The sequence below is a fragment of the Pelophylax lessonae genome (assembly GCF_965119305.1).
Source record: "Pelophylax lessonae genome assembly, chromosome: 4".
Taxonomy (NCBI): domain Eukaryota; kingdom Metazoa; phylum Chordata; class Amphibia; order Anura; family Ranidae; genus Pelophylax; species Pelophylax lessonae.
The window spans coordinates 214459153-214484234 of NC_138771.1; the positions used below are offsets into that span (position 1 = coordinate 214459153).

General features: G+C 43.5%; 1 protein-coding gene across 1 annotated transcript in view; it reads right to left on the minus strand.

Annotated features, from left to right (window-relative positions):
• Positions 1-739: 739 nt before the first annotated feature.
• Positions 740-25082, minus strand: part of MAPK11 (mitogen-activated protein kinase 11) — a 64405-nt gene continuing 40062 nt past the window's right edge. The window contains exons 4-12 of the mRNA XM_082257093.1: positions 22659-22770; positions 19763-19792; positions 17869-17916; positions 17644-17758; positions 15001-15072; positions 14763-14842; positions 7081-7159; positions 3885-4058; positions 740-1013 (exon numbers count right to left, since the gene is read on the minus strand). Of these exons, the coding sequence (XP_082113219.1) occupies positions 940-1013; positions 3885-4058; positions 7081-7159; positions 14763-14842; positions 15001-15072; positions 17644-17758; positions 17869-17916; positions 19763-19792; positions 22659-22770 (784 nt within the window). The 3' untranslated portion in view covers positions 740-939. The remainder of the gene's footprint in view (positions 1014-3884; positions 4059-7080; positions 7160-14762; positions 14843-15000; positions 15073-17643; positions 17759-17868; positions 17917-19762; positions 19793-22658; positions 22771-25082) is intronic.

Below are 25082 nucleotides of genomic sequence, written 5' to 3' on the forward strand. Positions count from 1 at the left end.
ATGCTTTTAGTGCAGCTGCACATGATGTTGCTATTACACAGCTATACCAGTAAAATTTCTAACCATAAAGATTATGGTTCTGAGGTACAAGAAAACGTATGGCACAGCTACACATACATTTTTGGGTCCACCCAAGCACATCTGCCTCTGCATGTACCCAGCAGGTATCCAAACCGGAGGAGTAGGAACCCACTTACCCCCTGCTTTTAAGGTTCAATCAGCTACATATGCAGCACTTGCACTTGACTGTTTTCCCACGTAAATTGTCTAAATAGGATGTGTTCCTGAGAAGATGCAATGCACAGCCTTGGGGCAAATCAGCAATACACAAAAACACTTCACGAGTGCTTCTTATTAGATTCAATGAACTGTAAAAGCAGAGGGTGGAAGGGCCAGTCCACTTGCAGTTTGGGCTAGACACTGTGGGAGCTCTGGTCATCCTCAGGAACCCATGTAAACTAGCCTTAATACTGTGTACAACATTGGCATTCACTTGCTAATTGCAAATTGTTGGCAGCAAATCCAGTGTGGGAAGAGGACAGAAATGTTCTTCAACATCGCTATTATTAGGTGTTCATAATTACCTGTAAATTTCCACTTACTAGTGTTGAAAAAAAGGATAACAGTTTTATAGTATAGTGGTCCTTTGTGAATGGAATGCTTTCTGTTTGGGGGTGGATTCTGTTGAAATTAAATAAGGAGGTGATAACCTTGCAGGGAAACCACTGGGTATAAAAAAACACGAACGTTGTGCTTGTGTATATTGTATGGCAGAACAGAAGACGTAACTTATTTTTCTTTCCGTTAGGTCAGGGCAGCATGTCATAGCTTACAATGTTGGGATTGTTAAGACTCTCTTGTCTTTGGTCAACAAAAGCAGTTCAAGTTGCAGAAGCAAGTCTAAATTTGTCCATTGTGAGGGTGAGAAGCATCTTAAAATTACTGTTCAATTTCCAAATTATCGATTTTAAAATCCTGAGGCTTGAAGCTAATCACCTCCTCATATGTAATTTCTGGAAGAGAAAAAAGAAAAATATTAATAATAAAGAAACAATTTCAATAAGGTCCTTTTCACACGGGCGTGGCAATCGGGTCTGCCTGTCAGTTTTTTGCAGATGGACGTGATCGGACTGTCCATTGGAGTATATTGACACCTGCTGAAATCTGATCGGATCCGCTAAAAGCAGACAGATTTCGAATTATTTTACCATCCATCTGGTAAATCGGATTACAGTCGGATGTAAATGGACAGGCGGTCCGTTTACATCCGACTCCCCATAGTGGACAGTGGGCTGTGTCTGCTCTGCATCTGCCATTCACCTGCTCAGCGGTGATCAGAGGACTGAGTCCGCCCCATGTGAAGGGGTCTAAAGTACTGGCCCTACCATAGCTTTCTGCTGATAAGCAAGGTTGCTCACCGCAATGAGGGATCAAAAAAACAAAACAAAAAAAAAAACAAACATGCTTAGTTTTAAAAAGAAACCTGGCATGTGTGAAATTTACAGGCAGCCATTCCTGACATAATTCTAAAAAATGCTAGTTGCCTGGCAATCGTGTTGATCTAATGACTAAATGTGGAACTAGTAAGCAGCTCAGGAGTTGTGACTGGATAGAATTGCTCTAGGTCAAGGACTCAGAAAGTACTGAAGCCACTGGACCATTATGGACAGTCAGAAAACTAGCTTTTAAACAGGAAGTAAACCCTCCTCTGCAAGTTGTACCTATAGGTAAGCCTATGATAAGGCTTACCTATAGGTACTGTAAATATCTCCTAAACATGTACCATTCAGGAGATATTTACCTTAAATGCAGCCAGTGACGTCACTGGCGCATGCGCTCTGAAGGAACGGCCGCTGGTGCCATTCCTTCAGAGCCCCGTGCCGTGACCTTAATCACGGCTCCAGCCAATCAGATGGCCGGATGCCGCAAACCCGGAAGAAGGGCGACAGAACATGTCGCCCATGAGAGAGGTGAGCGGTTGGCACTTCGGGGCTTCGTTTGAAGGTAAGTATTTCATAATGAGCTAGTATACGATGCATACTAGCTCATTATGTGTTTGTCTTTCAGGTGTTTTTTTTTTTAAAAAAAAAAAAAAAAAAATTTCGGAGGTTTACAACCTCTTTAAGACAAGGACATTTATTAACATATTCCTGCCATATTAGGTTTCCCTAAAAGTAAGGGCAGAAAGTTGGAAGTAAAGTAGAGATGCATAGAAGAGGTGCTGATTTGCTGTGAACACAGGGTGTTGAAGGATTCATACTTTTGCTGAAGCTGAACATAAACAAGGACTGCTACATTTTTGGGTTTCAGCTGTCCCCACCCAGCCTATACAGTGGCTGGTCAGTACACACTACCGAGATCATAGATCCAGGACCTCGTTTTATTTTAAAACCTGTGTTTCCTTCAAACGGCATTCCTGATGTTCGACAAAGGTATGTTGATCACTTGTTTTTAATACCTGGGCAGGCTATCTGTTTGAAATCACTACAGTGGATGATACCACTCTCCAAGGGCACCCCTGAGGAAGGAGTATTTATTGACACTCCGAAACGCGTCGGGTATCTACCCTGGGGCTTTGTGGTTATTATCCATCTGTTTCATGTGATGTATTACACAGCTTGCCATGCTTTTAACTTATTGTATTAATTTTTTCAATAAACATTATTAAACGTAATCTGTGTATGTTATAATCAAGTGCCTAAAAAGTCCCACCCATAGGGGAATTCTCTTTTTGCTATACATTTGGGATGTGGCACGATTTGGGAACATCCAACATGAACACAACTTGAACATAGAAGAGGAGTATTACCGCCAGGGTGGATTTTTTGTTTTTAAGCTTTAATCACTTGACCTGCGGAAGGTTTTAGCTTCATGACCAGGGCATTTTTTACTATTCCGCATTGTGCTACTTTGACAATTGCTCAGTCATGCAACTGAAAATGACATTTATATAATATATTTCACACAAATAGAGCTTTCTTTTGGTGGTATTCGATCACCGCTGTTTTTTTTTATGTTTTATTATATAAATGAAAAAAGGAGACTAAAAATTAAAAAAAAAAAAAAAAAAAGAGATTTTCTACTTTCTGTTATAAAACATATACAATAAAAAAATAAACAAAGATAAATTTAGATCAAAATGTATTCTGCTACGTTTTTGGTAGACGAAAAAATCCTAATAAAAGTGTATATTAATTGGTTTGTGAAATTTATAGCATCTACAAACTATGGTAGATATACTGTGACACTATACTGTAATGGCGGTGATCAGCGACTTATAATGGGGCTGCGATAGTGTGACAGACAATCTGGCACTAACAGATCCTCACTTGGAGGTACACTGATTGACACTGACATCAATAGTGACACTAATACAGTGATCAAGGATATTACTGTACACTGACACTGGCTGCGAAGAGGTTAACATCTAAAGGTAATGAAGGGGTTAACTGTGTGCCTAACAAGTGTAATATGTGCTGCTTTTACAAAGAGATCTGGACGTTTTTTCTCCCTAAACAGCCAGATCGCTGCTCTGTGTAGAGAGTCCTGTGTGTTTGTAAACGCTGGACTCTGTTCTGGCAATGGATACAAGCGATCAGCAGGTCCACAGCCAAAATCATCAGCCAGGACCTGCTAATAAAATTGTGCTGTAGCCAGTAAACAAACAGGTCAGCAGCGGGTGCGTTGTCCCCCCCCCCTCCAAATTTGGAAAAAGCTAGAAGAAGTACATGTATGTGATCCAGCCTGGCTGTACCGCCCACAGTAAATGTACTGTGAGCGGGCGACAAGCAGTTAATGACTGCTGTTAGCAGAACCTTGAGCTTTCTCTTTTTTTTTTTAAATACACAAGTCTCTTCTATATCAATAATCCATTACAGCTCTACCTTTCCATTCGTCAATAGTGCGCTCTTTATTCTCTGTAGACTCGTCATAAGGCTCAGCCTCGGGCTCATCTTCTGGATCATGATACTGTTCAAAGTAAGGGTGTGCAAGGGCTTCAGATGCTGTGATTCGCTTGTCACTATCCAGAATGAGCATCCTCTTCAGCAGATCAATGGCTTTAAAATAACATAACATAAGTAACACATTTTGTTAAGTCGATAGCAGCATCAAACGATCAAACATCCATGAAGCCAACCATCAATACATGGAAAAAAAACATGCACAGCACTTTTTAAAGGATTTTTTGCGGACATGTTCCTGCTAACATAAACAGTTCTAATTTAAACTTTGTTTTACATAGCTTTTGAATGCATGGTTACACATTTCTCATCTTTCAATGTCACACAATAAGAAACTTTATCTATTTTATGACTATTGTACAAATTGGGATATCACATGTGTGGGGATACAGATTTTACTGTCACACCATCTCAGATGTGCTTCTGGACCTCTTCAACTTGCAGCAGCAGCCCCACAAGTTGCCTTCTTGATGGACCTCAAATCAAACTGCAGTAATTCTTAATGATAGGCATACTTTGGCTTGTCAAAATAAATTTAGTGTGGAGGGGGAGACACAAATCAGATGGCCAAAACACTTGCAGAAGAGATAGGGTCTGACTTCTAAGCTTACTTCTAGATAGCAGGCCAAAGTGTTTGCACATTAAAAACAGGGCAGCAATAGCAGCATACAACCCCAACTCCAACAAAAAGTTGGGACATGCTGTAAAATCTACATAAAAACAGAATGCTATGGTTTGCAAAGCTCATAAACCTTTATTTTTTTCACGATAATAAATATCAAATGTTTAAACTCAGAAAAAATTTACCATTTTAGGAAAAAATAAAGTAATTTTAGAAATGATGGCAGCAACACAACTCAAAAAAATTTGGGACAGGGCAACATAAAACTGGCAAAGTAAGTGGAACTAAGGCCGGCCATACAAGATTCGAACCGGTATTGGGCAGGCTGAATGTACCAAGTTTACAACCAGCCTGCCCAGATTCTCTTGTGAATATAGCTAGCGGCTGCTATAGCCGCTAGCAATAATTAGACTTCTCCTGGTGGGGACAGCTTCCCCTGCTCACCCCCTTGGAGCAGACAATTGCTCGGCAGAAGGGATTCCCTTGTCAGCACTGTCTGTGTTGATGGGGGCATCGTGCAAGTTTCTTTCCTGCAACCCCTGGTTGCAAGGAAAGAAATTTGCACAGTGTATGAGCGACCTTACAAATAAGAGCTGGAAGAACATTTTGTTAATTGGCAACAGTTCAGGAACATGAATGCAAGATGTTCTTTTTCTACCCAGAGTTAGAGTGTCTCAGAAGTAAACCTGGGCAAAGGTATACCAATTTGCAAAAAACGGTGTCTAAAAGTTGTCAATTTCAGGATAATGTTCCTCAATGTACAATTGCAAGAACTTTAAATAGATCATCATTTACAAAACATAACATCATGAAAAGATTCCAGGAATCTGGAGAAATCTCTGTGCAAAAGGGACAAGGCTAAAGTGCAATCATGGATGCCCATGATCTTCATCCCTACGACGACACTGCATTAAAAGCAGGCATGATTCTGTAATGGCCATCAATGCATGGGCTCAGGAATACTTCCAAAAATCAGTTTACAGTTAGTTCACTTTGTCTTTCAAAATTGCAGGGTAAGGCTCTATCATGCTGAGAAGAAGCCATATCTGAACATGATCAAGAAATGCAGCTGTCTTCTCTCAGTTAAAATGGTCTGTTGCAAAGTGGAAAACTGTTCTGTGGTGAGATGAATTGAAATTTGACATCTTTTTTGCTACCATGGGCGCTGTGTCTACAGGAGGAAAGAGAAGAGGGACTTTCCAGTTTATCAGTGCTCAGTTCAAAAGCCTGCATCTCTGATGGTATTGGGGTGCATTAGTGCATATGGAATGGGCAGCTTGCACGTCTGGAAAGGCACTATTAATGCTGAAAGATATATCCAGGTTTAAAAGCAGCATATGCTCCCATCCAGATTACATATTTTCAGCAGGACAATGCTAAACCACATACCGCCATCTGTGACAACAGCATGGCTTCGTAGTCAAGCCAGAAACCGCTGCTCCAGGCGATATCCATAGGTTGAAATGAACAAAATCCTGCTGGGGTGCACACCCTGCCACTGCTGCAAATTCCAATTGTAAGAAGAGTACAGGAATGGTCGCACTTCCCATAGGATGCAATCAGAATTTATTAATAAAGAAAAAAAAGGCACATGGCTTCGTAGTAGAAGGGTTCGGGGGGCTTAACTGACCTACCTGCTGTCCAAGACCTTTCAACAATTGAAAATATTTGGTGCATCTTGAAACAAATAATTTGACAAGGACAACCCAGGATTGTTGAGCAGTTAAAATTCTATAATCAAGCAAGAATGGGACAACATTCCTCTCTCAAAATGTCAGCAAATGTTCCAAGATCTTTACAGTTTCGTTATAAGAATAGGGGATGCTACACAATGGTCCCATTTTTTTGAGATGTGTTGCTGCCATCGATTTCAAAATTACCTTATTTTTTTTTTTTCTTAAAATGGTACATTTTTCTCATGTTGGTTTATGAGATTTGCAAATCACTGTATTTTTTTTTTTTTTGATGTTACACAGCGTCCCCACTTTTTTGGAATTGGGGTTGTATACTTATTTTCGCATGTATGTATATTATTTTAATCAGTGTTCATACCGTTAGGCTAGATATACGCAGAAATATGCATTCCCACAGCCACAGGCATCTAAAGGCAAACTGCGCTGCTCCAAATGCCCCCCACGCATCTGAAAATGCAGCTCATTTTCGGGTGTGGGAAACCACATGTTACAAAAGCATAATGCGATTTCTGTGCAGCTGAAAATTTAAAAAGGTTCAGGAACCTTTTTCCAGAGGAACAGCAGTCCATTCAAATGTGAGCTGCACGCCTACATGTGAACCTAGCCTAAGAGAAGATGTGTAGCGTATTATCAGCAGCATAAACTAGCAGCTGGTGATTTATAAGAATTTAGATCTTTTCTTTAGTAAAATCCTTTGGTTAAGGATGAATCTCATCCTTAGAAGATATGAATTGAAAAGCTCTGTAGTGTAATCAAGGAGTCTGTAAGAAAACTCTTTACACTGTATATCTTACTGACTTACCTAGTGGGTTGGCACCACAAAACACCTCGTTTAGATCTTGCTGTGGCATGTATGGCAAAGATTCAATATATCGTCTAGCCTGGTAATAAAACAGATGATTACTAATCACACAAAGATGAACATAAACAGATACTAGAAGCAGCTGCAATGCTGTGAAAAAGTATTTGCCCCCATCCTGCTTTTGTTTATTTGCATATTTGTCACACTTGAATATTCAGATCAGAGAAATTTGAAAATTACACAGAGATAACCTGTCTGGCCCTATGTAAAAAAAAAACGGAATTTTTGTAAAATCTTACCTGTAAAATTCCTTTCTCTGAGTCCTCCGACAGTCGCCGCCTCTTCATATTCGTCACTAATGGGGTTATTGACCTTTGCTCCGTAGGAGTAGCTAGGCAACAGAATATATTAATATCAAAGCTTTTAACATATCCCACCCCCAGGGGGTGGTCCCCTCAGTCAATACCTCCCTGCTTCCTGCATACCAACTCAGTTTCAGTAGAATAGCAGTAGAGTACATAAACAAACCCCAAAAGAGGGGCGGGGGCGGCGGCTGTCGGAGGACTCAGAGAAAGGAATTTTACAGGTAAGATTTTACAAAAATTCCGTTTTCTCTTACGTCCTCCGACAGTCGCCACCTCTTCATATTCGTCACTAATGGGGACGTCCCAAAGCAGTGTAGACATGAGGGGTGGGAAAAAACGCAGCCGCGCCTAAAGCAACGCAGTACCCACATCAGAGAAAGGAACCTTACCAAGTAAGAGAACCAACTGGGCAACAGGAAAACGTGCTCAACAGGAGCAACAACCCAGGAAAGAACAAGTAACCTAGGGGTAAAAACACCCCAACAGCCAAGGGCCCAAACAAGGGACCCCAAGTCACCGCCGCACTTAGAACTTTACGGCCAAAAGAAGCATCTGCCGATGCCTGAACATCCACTTTGTAAAATTTCGAGAAGGTGTGAACGGACGACCAAGTCGCCGCCTTACACACCTGGGCCACAGAAGCCCGATGATGACAGGCCCAAGACGTACTCAGAGATCTGGTAGAGTGCGCCTTCACAGGCACGGGAGGAACCTTCCCCCTCAAAGCATAGGCCTGCTCAATGGTCTGCCTGATCCATTTGGCGATGGTAGAAGCCGACGCCGCCATGCCCATCCGAGGTCCCTCAGGAAGGACAAAGAGAGAATCCGACTTGCGAAAGGATTTAGTCGATGACAGGTAAACCCTGAATGCCCTAACAACATCCAAGGAATGTAAGGCCACCTCCTTCGGATGCTTAGGCTTCGCGCAAAGCGAAGGCAAGACAATGTCCTCATTGAGGTGAAAGTCCGAGATCCTCTTCGGAAGAAAAGACGGATTAGGTCGCAAGACCACCTTATCCAAGTGAATCACCAAATACGGAGACTTGCAGGACAAGGCCGCCAGCTCTGACACCCTGCGAGCCGAAGTGATCGCCACTAAGAAGGCAACCTTCTTGGACAACAAAGACAACGAGATCTCCCTGATATTTTCAAAAGGAGCATGTTGCAACACGGACAGAACAAGGTTCAAATCCCATGGAGGCAAAGGCTCCCTCCTAGGAGGGACCAAATGTCGCACCCCTTGAACAAAGGTGCTAACCAAAGAGTTAGACGCCACAGGACGTTGAAAGAGAACGGCCAGTGCAGAAATCTGACCCTTAATCGTGGCCAACGCCAAACGCTGGTCCACGCCCGTTTGAAGGAAAGCCAACACTCTCGACACCGAGTATGAGCGAGGGGAATACCCCCTGGACTCACACCAGGCAAAGTAAGCCTTCCAAGTATGGTAGTAAATCTTCCCCGAAGAGGCCTTCCTAGCCCTGATCAAAGTGGGAATGACCTCAGAGGAGAGACCCCTATCCTTCAGGACCTGGCTTTCAACAGCCAGGCCGTTAAAGCCAGCGACCGTAAAGCAGGATGGAATATCGGTCCTTGAGACAGGAGATCTTCTCGAAGTGGCAGACGCCACGGAGCGTCGACCGCCAGATTCACGAGGTCTGCGTACCAAGACCGGCGAGGCCAGTCCGGAGCCACCAGAATCACCGTTTTTGGTTCCGAGGCCAACCTGCGAAGGAACCTGGACAGCAGCTGAATCGGTGGAAAGACATACATCAGGCGATACTGATGCCAGGGCGTCACTAACGCGTCCGAGGCGTCTGCCCGAGGATCGCGCGTCCTTGCCACGAACCTTTCCACCTTGTTGTTTAGACGAGACGCGAACAGGTCCACATCTGGGGACCCCCACTTCGTGCACAACATCTGGAAGACATCCGGGTGAAGGGACCATTCCCCCTGGTCCAGGGTCTGACGGCTCAGATAATCCGCCTGCCAGTTCTCCACCCCCGGAATGTGAACTGCAGAGATCGCCGGGAAGTGCGTCTCGGCCCAAGACAGAATGTCGGCTACTTCCCGAGCCGCTCGGGCACTCCTGGTGCCCCCTTGGTGGTTGATGTAGGCCACCGCTGTGGCATTGTCCGTTTGTACCCGAACTGGACGGCCCTGAAGCCTGTCCGTCCAATGAAGAAGACAGAGATTTATCGCTCGCAATTACAGAATGTTGATCGGAAGGGAGGATTCTTCTCCCGACCAAGTTCCCTGGGCGGACAGAACACCCAGAACACCACCCCAGCCCGACAGGCTGGCATCCGTGGTGATCACCGTCCACAACAAAGGACGAAAGGACTTGCCCCCCGACACCGCCGGGGACTGGAGCCACCACAAAAGACCCCTCTGGGTGAGATGGCTCAATGACAGCCGCAGATCCAGAGATTGCGGACGCCTGTCCCACATGGCCAGGACCTCCGCCTGAAGCTCCCGTGTGTGAAACTGGGCGAAGGGAATCGCCCCGAAGGCCGAAACCATCAATCCCAGACACCTCATACACGTCCGGAGGGACGAGCACTGATTGTCCCTGAGGGACCTGACTTCGCACTGAAGTGTCCGAAGCTTGTCTTCCGGCAGGAAGACCTTCGCTTGAACAGAATCCAGGATCATCCCCAGGTAGGGAAGACGAACCGACGGACACAACGTCGATTTTGGAAAATTTATCGTCCAGCCGAATTCCTGCAGAGTCTGCATCGTGATGGACAGGTCGTTCACCAGGCCCTGACTGGTCGCGGACCGAATCAGGATATCGTCCAGATACCCCAGGACAGAAATGCCCTGGGCCCTCAGCAAGGCCAGAACCGGCGCAAGCACCTTGGTGAAAACCTGCGGAGCCGAGGCGAGACCAAAGGGCAACGCCACGAATTGATAATGATCCTCCGCAATGGCAAATCGAAGGTACCTCTAGTGACCCTCGAAAATGGGAATGTGAAGGTATGCATCCTTCAAGTCGATGGAGGCCATGAATTCCCCCGGAACCAGGGCAGCCACCACCGAGCGCAGGGATTCCATGCGGAACTTGCGAACCCGCACAAAGCGGTTCAGAGCTTTCAAGTCCAGAATCGGACGTACCTTGCCCTCCTTTCTGGGCACAGTGAACAGATTGGAATAGAACCCCCGAAATCTGTCCCGATGAGGCACCGGAACCACCACTCCTGGGCCCGCAGGTCTCGCACCGCCAGGTGCAGATCCTGCAAGCGCTCCGGAGTCAGCTGAAGGTTTGAGGGGAAAAATCTGCCCGCCGGCCGAGAGAGAAACTCGATCTTGTATCCAGATCGAACGATTTCCTGAACCCACCTGTCCCGAACGCAGTCCAGCCAGGGTTGAAGAAAACCGAGCAAACGTCCCCCCACCCCAGGAACGGGTGAGGGCGCCCCTTCAGGCCGCAGTATTATGGGCAGCGGATCCGGACTGGCCGGACTTCTGCTTACCCGCCCACGGCTTCTTCTGGGAGCCTTGGCCTTTGAAGGGCTTGCCCTTATAGTGCGACCGAAAGGCACGAAAGGACCCCTGAGAGGGCCTAAACGAAGCATTCTTCTTACCACGAACAAACTTATTCTTGTGAGATTGGGGCAAGAGAGTGCTCTCACCCCCAGAAATACCCTTTATCGGAGTATCCAAAGATTCGCCAAAAAGGCGAGATCCCGCGTAGGGCAAATTAGCCAAAGTCTTGCGAGAAGATTGGTCAACCGACCAACATTTCAGCCATATCAGGCGACGGTTCAAAACCGCCACACTAGAAAGACGCGCAGCCAAAGGGACTAAATCCAAGTCCGCATCACACAAATACATGACACCCTGATGAATCTGATCAACCATAGCCAAAGTTGCCGGCGGGGCAGAGTCAGCCACCAGAGTGCGCCTGAGCACCTGCGTCCAATCCGCAATAGCCTGGGCTGCCATAATGGAAGCAAAAATAGGCTTCAGCATAGAGCCAGCAACCGTATAGGCATGACGGGCCAAAGATTCCAATCTCCTGTCCGTCGGGTCCCGGAACACCGGGGTATCCTCAGCAGGGATCGCAGTAGATTTATTCAAAATCGCCACCGCGTGATCCACCTGAGGCGGCACACACCAATGCTCATCAGTAGCTGGTGTAAAGGGATAACGCAGTTTGAACCTACTCGGTACAGCAAAAGGCTTCTTTAAATTGCGCCATTGCTCATCAACCGCGCGCTGAAATTCCGTAGAGCAAGGAAAACCTGCGATGTTCTGCGTTTCCTCTGCGTCCCATAAGAGGACATCAAAGCAGGAACACATGGTTCATCCTGCAAATGCAGCGTCTGCTTGATAGAAGCAACTAACTCATCCATGAGTGCAAGCTCTTCAGACGAGCCAGGGGGAGAATCATCAACCCCTTCCACCTCAGCCTCCCCGTCAGACCCCATGAGGTCTAGGGATGAGTGAGACCCTGAGAAGGGCACACCGGCCATAGCAGCCCCATAGCCCTCTGAATCAGAGGAAATAGACACCCTGGGCCGTTTTGTGGATCGATCAGCCACCAGCATCTGCACTTGGGCAGCTAGGTTTGCCACAATAGTGGCCAGATCAGCCCCCTCGGGGGAAGCAGCAGCCCCTTGGCCCCCCACCAAGGTGGGGGGAAACTTGCAATCCTGAGAATCCATGCCCCAGCCAAATAAGTAATAAAGGGTACTGCCCTTTTAAGATCGCGGCGAGCGTAGCCCACCGCACCCACTAAACACACTGACCCCCACAGGGACAAGAAACTGGGCAAGGTATACAGGAAAGAAGGAAATATAAAAACCTGGAGAGATCACACAGGCTGCTGCACCGATCGCTGTCCCAGAGCAAAAGGAAGGGATGCAAGACTGACCGCCCCTATGAAGCCTATGCAAGGCTACACAAACATGGCTGCTCGGCTGATGGAAAAACCCTGGGCAAATAGAACATGGCGCTGACATGTGGTGATCGATCGCCGCTCAAAATGGCGGCGTTTGGCGCCAAAAAACGCTGTGCAGTACCTCACAGGACCTGCCACCATAATTTTGCCCCAAAAAAAGTGATCGCCGCACAGCATGTCTAAAAGCATGTCTAAAAGCAGGCTGCTTCATATGACACCCAGCAGACCGGGAGAGCCGCCCCCTTCACAGCCCACACACAGGCAGCAAGCTCACACAGGAGCTGACAGGGAGCACAGCAGCCACACAGGGTCACACAGTCCCAGACTGACACCCAAATAGACAGGTCCCCACATAGAGTTACACTTACCAGTCCGGATGGCGTGGGGAGCCTGCTCCAGCGACCAAACCACAGTACTGAGGACAGGGAGTGTCGCAAGCATGACGCAGTGGATTTGCGGTGCGAAACCACAATGGCGTCCAGTGAGGTAGCCACCTCACCGATAGCATCCCTGCAGCGAACAGGGATGGGTCGTTCAATGTGCCAGGGCAAAACCTAAGCTGAACGCTCGATGGCAGGCTTGGAAGCCCCTGGCCCTGAGCCCTGGGATCCAGGGTGGCCAGACTGAGACCCAGCGCCGCACGATCATCTTCATCAGAAGAAACTAACTAATGCTGAAAATAAACAGCTAAGTAAAAGAAAGAGAAAAAACTTCAAATAAAATCAAAAAAGAGAAAAGTAGCTGAGACTAAGAGCCCCAGCACAGGAACAGCCTGCATACTCCTGAGCTAGGCATATGAAACTGGGTTGGTATGCAGGAAGCAGGGAGGTATTGACTGAGGGGACCACCCCCTGGGGGTGGGATATGTTAAAAGCTTTGATATTAATATATTCTGTTGCCTAGCTACTCCTACGGAGCAAAGGTCAATAACCCCATTAGTGACGAATATGAAGAGGCGGCGACTGTCGGAGGACGTAAGAGAAATTACCTTTTCACATAGGGCAAGGCAGGTTTGGGCAGCCTTTTTTCACTTAATAAATAAAATCATCATTTAACCACCTAAGGACCCGGCCTATTTCTGATACTTGTTGTTTACAAGTTAAAATCAGTATTTTTTGCTAGAAAATTACTTAGAACCCCCAAACATTAAATATTTTTTTTTAGCAGAGACCCTAGAGAATAAAATGGAGATCGTTGCAATACATTATGTCACACCGTATTTGCGCAGCGGTCTTACAAATGCAAATTTTTTTGAAAAAAATACACTTTTTTTAATTAAAAAATAATAAAACAGTAAAGTTAGGCCAATTTTTTTCTATAATGTGAAAGATAATGTTACGTCAAGTAAATACTGTAGATACCCAATATGTCATGCTTCAAAACACTCGTGGAATGGCGACAAACATTGGTACTTAAAAATTTCCATAGGCGACGCTTTAAAAACTTCTACAGGTTACCAGTTTAAAGTTACAGAGAAGGTCTAGGGCTAGAATTATTGCTCTTGCTCCAACGATCGTGGCGATACCTCACATGTGTGGTTTGAACACTGTTTACATATGTGGGCGCGACTCGCGTATGCATTCGCTTCTGCGCGTGAGCTCGGAGAGACAGGGGCCCTTTTAATTTTTTTTTTTTTACCTTTAATTTTTACACTGTCCCTTAAAAAAAATTTGTATTACTTTTATTTCTATTACAAGGAATGTAAACATCCCCTGTAATAGAAATAAGCAGGACAGGTCCTCTTTAATGTGAGATCTGGGGTCACAAAGACCTCAGATCTCACATCTACACTTAAAAAAAAAAAAAAAAAAGATGGTTATCTTTTTTTCAGCATGAAAAAAAAAAATGGGCCCTCTAAGGCCTTGGGAGGAAGCGACATATGACATTGCTCCGGTCCTCCAAGGCCATAGTCGAGTGGAGTCCATCTTGCCCTCACTTGACTTCCTGCCTAGGAGCTGAAAGGCCCGGATCGTTTTTGAAGCCGTCAGTAGCGGGGAAAACAACCAGGAAGCGGCTGGAGGGGGGCACCTCTCCCGCCACCCATAAAAGTGATCCCACGGCGAATCCACCACTGGGACCACTTTTATGTGAAAGAGGACCGCCCTGTAAGAAAATATCGGGGTTATGGCAGCTATCTGCTGCCATAACACTAGTATTCAACGTCAAGATAGCGACGTAAAACTGTGGCGGGTGGTCCAGAAGTGGTTAAAAAACTGCATTTTGTATTTACTCTGGTTATTTTGTGCAATATTAAAATTTGTTTGATAATATGAATCATCTAAGTGTGACAAATATGCAAAATAAATTGAAAAAAATCTGGAAGGGGGCAAGTTCTTTTTTTTGCAGCACTTTATACAATTTTAAGCAAACAATTCACCACTACCTGTGCACATTGTCCAGTATGTATTACTTACATGCTCAGATGAAATTTTCATAAGAAATTCAGAATTAGGCGTTCCAACGACTTCCATTATCCTTTTTAACTGGTCAATATCTGTGATTATTTAGAAAAATGACTACTCTGCAATCTTGCAGCAAAATATTTTGTGAACCATGGCCCATGAAAATGGATGGTAAGATGTGTATTTTAAATAAAATCATTTATTCATGACACTGTGTGGATCTGAATATATAAGCACTAGTGAAGGATACAGTCATTTCCTGGAAAAAGAGCTTTGCCTTTCAAAAGCTCAGCCATAATGCATCCAACTGACCAAATATCAACTGAAAAAAAAAAAAAAAGTTAACATAGTTGCAAACATACATTGTATAAGACACTTTTTTGTACAGTTATATTTATGCTGCCACTATAACTGCTTTTGCTTAGTTTCAGAAATGATCTTTCTTACCTTTTTACAAGGGTAAAATGTAATGTCATATGACCATGAATCTCTTCTTCCTGATAGTGGGGGGTGGGGTTGCAGGACACTGTGCAGACACACATTGTACCTATATTCCAAAGTCTGTTCAGCAAGATGCAGTCTTTGCCTGAGCAGGGGCATGTTCAAGAGGCTGTGATTGGTCAGGGATGTGGTGGCTGAAAAAACTACCCAATACAGGCATGCTGTGTGTCTGCACAGTGTTCTGTACCTCTGAATGGCCACCAAAAAAGGATGAAAACTGGCCATGTTAACCCAGATCCGCTTCTGTGCTTTGTGTGGTCAGTTTAGAACTAGGAAGAAAGGTGACTAGCAGGATCAACCAGGTGCTTCAGATGGAAATAGTACATGAAAATGATTGAGACTATGACTTATAAAATACACACGTGAACACACATAGGAAAAAAATATTTAGGTTAACTTACATTTTAATGGGCTTAATTTATTTTCAAAAGTTCAAACTTATTAATGCCATTTATCAACCTAACATAGGAAATGTATCATTTAATTACAAAACAGAATGCTCCTGGTGCCTGTGATTTTGGGTAGCTTAAAAAAGCAAGACCCAGGAGGTCTGACTAATAATGACTAGCTTCTAAATTTAGGTCTCTAGTGGTAAAAAGGGTAAAAAGTTGGTTTAATTAAAAGTCATAGGACATTTCTCACCATGCTCAAAATTTTCTTGAACTGAACCTCAGACTCAACAGTCCACAAGTAAAATCTAGCAAAAAAACGTGTGACTTCTTACAAAGTCAGCCTAATGCTGGCACTATTGTTTAGCCTAGTGTTCATCGCAAGCCCAGATGGATGGCAATTATGATTGATGTTTTGCAAGAGGCGTAAAAGAGGCCAGCTTCCTCAAAACTGGAATATCCATTCATGAACAGGGGTGAGGGCCTTCAACACCATCCGTCTTCCACATATGCTGCTATTCTCAGGCAATTTGACAACAGCTGACACTTCTGGCCATGTAAATTGAAGGACTGACACCTATGCAGAGTTCCTGACACCAAGGATGGAATTCTGTAACTTGAACAGAGTGGTTCCACAACTGTCACAGCTTCCATCCTGTTTCTGGACAATCAACATCTGCCTTGACACATTCTATGGTGACTGGATCAAGCTGTCTATGCTGCTGTATGGATATAAATACTGGGGTTTGTTCCTGACACTCACTGGAACTGAAGAAGTTGCTTAACCACTTGCCGACCGCCGCCAACTATATACGGCGGCGGTCAGGCCCTCCCAGGCAAAGTGAAATACCGGTACGTCACTAGCCTGGGAGCGAATAGGGGGCGAGCGCGCGCCGCCAGAGGCACGCTCCCGCCCCTGCTCGTACCCGAAGAAGCCGGCGCGTGTGACTGGCGGACCCGATGTCCGCCGGTCACTCGCGATCGTCGGGTAGAGAGGGAGAAAGGCAGGCGGCTAATGTAAACAAAGCCGCCTGTCACTCTCCCCTGTGTAAAAGCACAGATCACTCGGTCCTGCTATGTAGGACCATTGATCTGTGCTGTTACACAAACAGCCACATCCAATGACAGTAAGAAACACGCCCCTAGGGACACACTTAACCCCTCCCTCTCCAATAAAGTTAACCCCTTCCCTCCCAGTGTCATTTTTACAGTAACAGTGCATATGTATAGCACTGATTACTGTAGTAATGTCACTGGTACCCCCAAAAACGTCAAAAATGTCAGTCAAGGGTCCGATCTGTCCGCCGCAATGTCGCAGTCCCGCAAAAGAAAAAATCGTAGATAGCCGCCATTACTCGTTAAAAAAAAAAAACAATAAAAATGACAAAAATCTTTCCCTTAGTTAGTAAACGCAATAACTTTTGCGCAAACCAAACAAAATACGCTTTTTGCGATTTCTTTTACCAAACATATGTAGCAGAAAACAAATTGGCCTAAAATGTTAAATTTTGATTTTTACTTTTTTTTGGGGGGAATTTCATATAAAAAAATTTGAAAAATATTGTTATTTTTGCAAAATTGTCGCTCTTTTTTTGTTTATAGCGCATGATCGAAAAATCGCACAGGTGATCAAATACCACCAAAAGAAAGCTCTGTTTGTGGGGAAAAAAGGACGTCAAATTCATTTGGGTACAGCGTTGCACGACCGCGCAATTGTCCGTTAAAGTCACGCAGTGCCGAATCGCAAAATACCCCCTGCTCAGGAAGGGGGTAAAATCTTCCGGGGCTTAAGTGGTTAAATAAGCTGAAAAATTGTCTTTAACAGCTGAAATGTGACTACTACTAGCTATGCCATGACTTGGATAAATTAGAACCTTCACAGTCAGCAAGTATGACATGTCTCACTGATATTTAATAGGGTCCTGAGAATATTCTGCACCAGTATTGTTAGATTTGTGTAAACAGAACTAGTACAAAGGATCTCCTGAGCATCATTTGGTTACCTGTCTGGTTATAGTGCATCCAGTTTAACATGATCTCTGGAGCTCTGTACCACCTGGTTGCTACATAACCAGTCATTTCATCATCTGTCTGTCGTGCCAGCCCAAAATCTAAAATCTCCAGAAAAAAAAAAAATTGAAACTGTAAGACAGTGATATTTGACACAGTCATATTTATGCTTGAGAATCTTTTCCACTTTAAAGGGAATGTGAAGTGATAACTCTTACCCTTAATTCACAATCTTCATTTACTGCTAAATTGCTGGGTTTTAAGTCCTATAGTACAATAATAGGATTTAGGTATTAGAACAGAGAAACAGTTCTAGTCACGTGCAAGAAAAAAAAAAAAAAATCCTTGCATACAATTTTTTATACAAATCTTGTAAAGTGGATGTCCTGTCCAGTTTGGTTTCTATTAGGAAATCTATTACAGATGGGTCACCAGTGATAAGGCTGCAAGTATAAAGTGTCCTTATTTATGTATGGCAACTAACTTCAGAATGTCATTTGTCCAGTGCACTCTGGAAAATATATTAGGAAATCTCAGTTGCCATAGGCAATAAGAAACACTTTCACACAACAGTTGAGGTTGAGCCTATTTAAAAATAGTGCCAAGTAAAGCAGCATAACAGTCTTCAATGCCAAGCCTCCGTAGGCCATTCAATGTAGTTTGACCCGGTGTTACAACAGAGGGATTTTGCTAGTTAGGAAGTAAAGCAAGAACTTCCTGACCAGGATGCACTGCTTATATTAATACAAGATGTGGAATATCAGTTCCTGGTAGCTGGATTTATCATAACTTATTTAAACTATATTAGAAAACTGATTCATGCCATCAAACAGTTGTTTGATATGAGTACAACCATTGCTTTATTTGCACAAATAAAAAAGTCTCAGCCTGTTAGCATAATTAGGCATGTGAGCTCCCAGCTGGCTTTAACAACATATCCACCCAGCTTTTAGTCTTTCATCTTTCTAATGTTAGAAAATGAAAGCATGTCAAACAAAAATGGAGTGGGAGTAAATTTTAGAGCGCTGCCTCCCAGATTGAATTTTTAACAGTAATTCTTTCTCACAAAAGAGACTTTTTAATATATTGGTGATATAAGTGAAGACGTTGCGTCATTATTGAAGGCTTTGGTAAAAAAAAAGTTGATGAAATGTATGGGCCATCTCTGCACTACAAAGAACACGTTAGCAGAATTGTGGATGCCCCAGCTAGCTTACAAGGTGGGGAAATGAACATTCCTCCATTCTTCCCCACCAAAATATTCACACCCCCTTTTGTTGGTATTCAATAAGTCTGGTTAAATTTTGAGAACATGGCCCCATTCTTAATACTCTGTTAAGCTACCATCCAGTACCATATGGCATACAGACTGGCAAAATCACCAGGAGATGAAAAAGCTGTGACCTGGCCTACTCTCTGTGCAAAACCTTAAAAGAGAAATTCCAGGTATGAATGTTTTATACAGTTACAGGTCCAGTCTTAACCAAAGTAAATATGTACTGTATACTGTATACCATACCTGGCCAATGCCCGTGGAGATCACTGAAGTAGAGACCACTACTCTAGTGATCTTCACTTGCTTCAAGGTCTTATGCTGAGTGGCTGCCCTGATGCATTCTGAACACAGGAAGTTGGCAGCTTGGTCCGGGTGCCATTCAGAGAATGCATTACTAAATTAATGCAAAGTATTCTCTGATTGGATTCGATGGAGATCATGGCCTCATCACCCTGCCTCTCCATCTCACCCAATCAAAAATGCTTTGCATTCATTCAGAAAATGCAAATAATTTTTTGAATGGCGCCTGTGTTTAGTGGCCAATCTCCTGGGCTTAGAATGTAGCATGGGACCTGGAAGTAAATGGATATCACTGGAGTAGTGCATTCTACTTCTGTGATTTCCAGCTTCAAGGGGCATCGGCCAGGTATGCTATATAAATAGTTACAATGGCCCAAGCCTGACAAATGTAACTATAATAAAAGAAATTAAAATATTAAATAAAATACCTGGAATTCCTCTTTAAACATGCTGGATTAAAGATTCTAGAAACATGACTGGTGGCTGGTAATAACACATAATAGGAAGAGAAGTTTTAAGATGTTTTTGATACTTACTCTATGTATAATCCCCGCTGAATGGATATACTGTGGAAATTAAATGTGTAATTTTTAAATTATTAATCATTTAAGTTATAAAAAAAGCTAATTAAATATCAAAGTTTCTTAAAATGTACTTGCTTAATTTCATGTGCAACAGGGTAGGCCTTAATCCCATTTTGTAAAAGGCAGAGTCCCCAGTTTAGAAATCAGCCTGCTTGCTGTTGGTCATCTCCTTATATTCACATGGAATACATATTGATGTCTTTCTCCACAAGAATATTTGCAGAACGTACCCTGTGACCAGTGATAACAAGCAAACCAACTTTTCAACTGGGCTCACAATAAAACCATAAGCAGATCTTCCCATTAAGCTCCTAAACAGCAGAAAGGGCAGACAAGATGGAGCCCTACACCACTTTGCTGGAAACTGACTTACTACTAAAGGTATTTCTGGTATAGTGCACTTATATTGCTACAACAGAACGCCACTTTAGGGTAATATGGAACACTACAGCTTTAATAACATCTATGCATTTAAAAAAAAAAAAACATACTGTAACAGAATGACTTCATATTCATTGCAGGACACAACAGATAAACAGAGGTAGTCGATTTGTAAAAGTTAAACATATTATATGGGTTGGCTGGCACAGATTGAACTACATATGATCTTAAAAGGCAATTCTACCCCTAAAATTTGAGCTGAAAACAACTAATAATTAAAATACGTATTGCCTTCACTGCAATCTGCTAGGACTATAGTAAAGAAAACTTGTGCTTTGCTCGAGGTCTACTTCTACCCTCTCAAGCAGCACACTCTCACCTTTTCTTTACTTCTCCGTACTTTGTTTGGCCACCAGGAGTGAAGAAAAAATAAGGCCTGGATATAGAGAGACATGTGACTTACTTCATTATTCAGTGATGATGCTTAGTGATTGGTCAAGTGCTGGCACATGGAAGTGGGTAGAGTCCAGCATGAATGCTCGTACAGGATCAAATCTTACATAGGGTTGTCTTTCCTCACTCCTGGTAGCTAAATAATCTGGCAGGGAAGCGAAAGAAGAGGAATATGCTGCTGTTGGAGGAAGAATTAAAGTAGACACGTTGCTATGCTCTGCATTGACAAATCACAGATTCATCCTGACTGCCTAGAGGATGATTATGGGATATTATCATATGGCATATCCTTTTCTGAGCATGTTTGCAGTGGGCAGTTGTCATGGTACACAGTGTGTATATCTTTGTACCATATAAGAATTTTGTTTGTTTACGCAAGTACACTTGTACAAAAACTAAATTTAACAGTTTGTAAAAGTGAAACATTAATAGTAAATTTATTAATAAAAGAGTGCACTCACAAACATCAAATGCGCGACATGCATGACGACGTCAAACATATGACGAAACCTGTTGGGTGGGACCAGACGTGATGTCACCACGCTCTTCGGCTGGCGTTTTTGTATAGGGAACGCTGCAGCCTGTTTCTGGATCGTTTTTATGCTGTCATGCTTTGATGTTTGCGAGTGCACTCTTATTAATAAATGTACTATTGATTTTACTGGATTACGCTATGATCCTTTGTTTTATTCATGTATACTGGAAATCCTATACTGTGTGGACATCCATCTGAATGAATATTACCGATGTCTCCATATGCCTTGAACACTTACCTGATCAAGCTTTGTAGGCTTTTTCATCAATTTGGAGGCCACCTGGTTCTGGTAAGTGGCCATTCTCCTTTTTTCACAGTTGGTGATCACTCTTAATAAGGAGGATCATCCTTTTCACGCATGCTGGGATTTGTGGTGCGCGGAGTCTGTTAATTTTTTCATTACGTTTTATATATTTTTGCACATAATTTTTATGGACACTCTAAGGAATTTAATTATGCACTTTATGATTATGGATTATTAATTAATAGAAATCATTTTTTGGACATTCACCAATTTTTCACTTTATGATCATGTTTATCAATTTATTAGCCCTGCACTTTATTTGTAAATTTTGTATAGGTTTATCTATTGACCTGTGCTAGCTGCTATTTATTTTTCATCATTTTTTGCTACTATTTATTGAGCGCAGGTTTTATTTGGTTTTAGATTTTAAAAGTGTAACATTACTCTTCAGAAAGTGATTTGACCGTGTATCGTTTTACGGTTCGTAATAAACTTTCTGATTAAAAAAAAAATGTAATTTGACTGCCTAGCCCTAGACAAATCATCATCAACCTGGACAGTACCAGCCTCCCCTGATCTGGTTGCCTCCAAAGCAGCAGCAGCTTTTGCTATGAGTACACATAATACAGACAGCCTAAGTAATAATCATATGATAGTATTTGGAAGTAAAACACTGCCACCCAGTGACACAGCTATAGCCTTCACAATTAAAGCCCAGCGAAACTCTCATTTCCAGATAATACATTTCTCAGAGGCAAGTTAACCATTTTTGTTTTACAGAGAAATAATGCCAATGGAGAAGTAATGTTTTCAGAATAAAGTCAAGCATAACAGCATACTGAGTGGCAAAGACACTGCACAAGACATTGCTCACTCACTGCTGCATGTGCTGTTCCTTAGCAGCCCTTTGTACTGGGCTCTTAGTTTATGACCTCGATTTTTGGCAAGTAAAAAGGCAAAGTGAGGTCACAGATTAGCAGATCGCACCACTGAGCAACGGCTTCAGTCCTGTGGTCTGCCACAGTAAGAATAGTCTGAATGTTGCTGAATGCTTACTTCATCCAGGCCCTGGCCACAGAGAATGATGAGGAGAGGAAGCAATGTAAATATCTGCAAAGGCAGCTATGGGTAAACTTATTTTCCCTTAGTGTCTACAGACAGGTAGACTCTTCTTTTAGTCAAGAGGCTCTTTTTTTTTAATAAATATAAACAGGAAGAATTATTGTGTCAAATACCTTGAGGCCCCGAAGCAGCTGATATATTAGGAACTGGATGTGGTCATCTGTTAGCTTTTGGCACTTTACAATATTATTCAGGTCTGCCCCCATCAGATTAGTTACTAGGTACCTGTAAATTGTAAGAAGTACAGTTATGGTACTATTAGTGATTGAACTCAATACAAGATGTATGTGCCTATAGGGCTGCAGGGGTCTTTTTCGCTACAACATGCAATAAGTTACTTAGTGCCACAGAAATTCTCTTTGTGATAACACACTTGAACAACAAATGTTCAGTTCCTGAAAAATTTGTGATGATTAGAATAAACCCCTTAAAACTGAACAAAAACATAATTTCAGAAAGTCTGTATTATGTACCAATCTTGAGAAACTGAAATTAAAGTATACCTAAAGGCAATTTTTTTTATAATTTTGGATAGGGTGGAGATGGATTAGAACCAGTCAGGTTTTTATTCCTGTGTCCCAGTTACAAAGATTCACGCTCTCCATTTGCCGTTTTCACTGAAAGTAAAATGAGTGCTGCTGTAACTGAAGAGCTACAGTTCATTGAAGGTACCATGAACGCCAACATGTACTGTGACATACTGAAATAGAGCATGATCCCCTCCCTTAGGAGACTGGGCTGCAGGGCAGTATTCCAACAGAATAAAGATCCCAAACACACCTCCAAGACAACCACTGCCTTGTTAAAGAAGCTAAGGGTAAAGGTGATGGTCTCCACACCTAAACCCTATTGAGCATCTGTGAGGCATCCTCAAAAGGAAGGTGGAGGAGCGCAAGGTCTCTAACATCCACCAGCTCCATGATGTCATCATGGAGGAGTGGGAGAGAACTTCAGTGGCAACCTATGAATCTCTGGTGAACTCCATGCCCAAGAGGGTTTAGGCAGTACAGGAAAATAATGGTGGCCACACAAAATATTGACACTTTAGGCCCAATTTGGACATTTTAACTTAGGGGTGTACTCACTTTTGTTGCCAGCGGTTTCGATATAAATGGCATATTTAGACATAAAGTCCCCTTGGTGTAGAGACGCCACTACCTTTCTAATGGACTCCATTCTAAACTTCTGTACCCGCACAAAGCGGTTCAGAGCCTTGAGGCCCAGAATTAGACGTACTTTGCCTTCCTTTCTGGGCACAGTAAACAAGTTTGAATAAAATCCCTGAAAGCATTCCCGAGAGGGAACCGTCACAATCACCCCTTGTGACAGCAGGTCTTGTACCGCCTCTCATAGGTCCCTTAACCGATCTGGAGATAGGCGTAGATTGGACGGGAAGAACCTGTCCAATGGTCGAATTTGATCTTGTAAATCAAACAGTTTGTGGACCCATTTGTCCTGAATCAAGGAAGTCCATGGTTCCGAAAAGAATCAAAGACTTCCCCCTACCCCAAAAAGGGGTGAGGGCGTCCCTTCATGCAGACGAGGATTTATTCGCAAATCCAGACTGGCCAGATTTTTGCTTACCTGTCCATATCTTCTTGGAACCCCCAGAAGACCGGAATGGCTTTGCTCCTTTCTCCTGTGACCTGGATGTACGAAAGGGCCGCCTATGAGCAGTGAAAGAGGGCCCCCATCTATGGTGCGATGATTGTGGAAGTACTCTCCCCACCCGTTAGGCCTTTTATCAGCTTATCCAAGGAGGATCCAAACAACCTATCCATCGTAAAGGGAAGGTCAGGAAGAGTCTTTTTGGAGGCCTGGTCCGCAGACCAGCTCTTTAACCACACCATGTGTCTAATAGCAATCCCCACCACAGACACTCTGGCCACCAGGGGAGCCGCATCCAGCGATGCATTACAAATGTACAGCAGGGCTTGAACTATCTGGTCCATTAGCTCAATCAGACCCGGAGAGAGAGCTGCTCTGTTTCCAAGTCACCTTTTAGTAACTTCACCTATTCTGTAATGGTCTGTGACACCAATGTGATCACAAAGACCGGTTTTAGTATGGAGCCTGCTAACACATGTAAATGGCGGGACAGAGACTCAATCCGTCTATCCACAGGATCAGTAAAAGCCAGGGATTCTTCCACTAAACCTACCATAGACTTGTTCAGTCTGGAAACTGGATGATCCACCTTAGGTGGTACGGTCCACTTAGTGGAAACCGCATCCGCGAAGGAGTAAAGCCGTTTAAAGCGCTTGGGCACCACTAACATATGTTTGATGACCCCCCCCCCCACTGTGCATTGACAATGTTGTCAAAAAGTTCTGGACAAGAAAACACCTTGCCTGACTTCTGGCATGTGCTGTAGACTCATCTGCCATTTTTAATGTTAATGCTTTCCCGCGTGGCGGCTGACGAGGACATATCCTCCTTGCCATCAGAATGCGATGACACAGATTCACCAAGGTGGGGTGCATTCACGGCGGCCATATCGGCCTCAGAATCTGAGGATACCACAGAGGGTGGTGAAG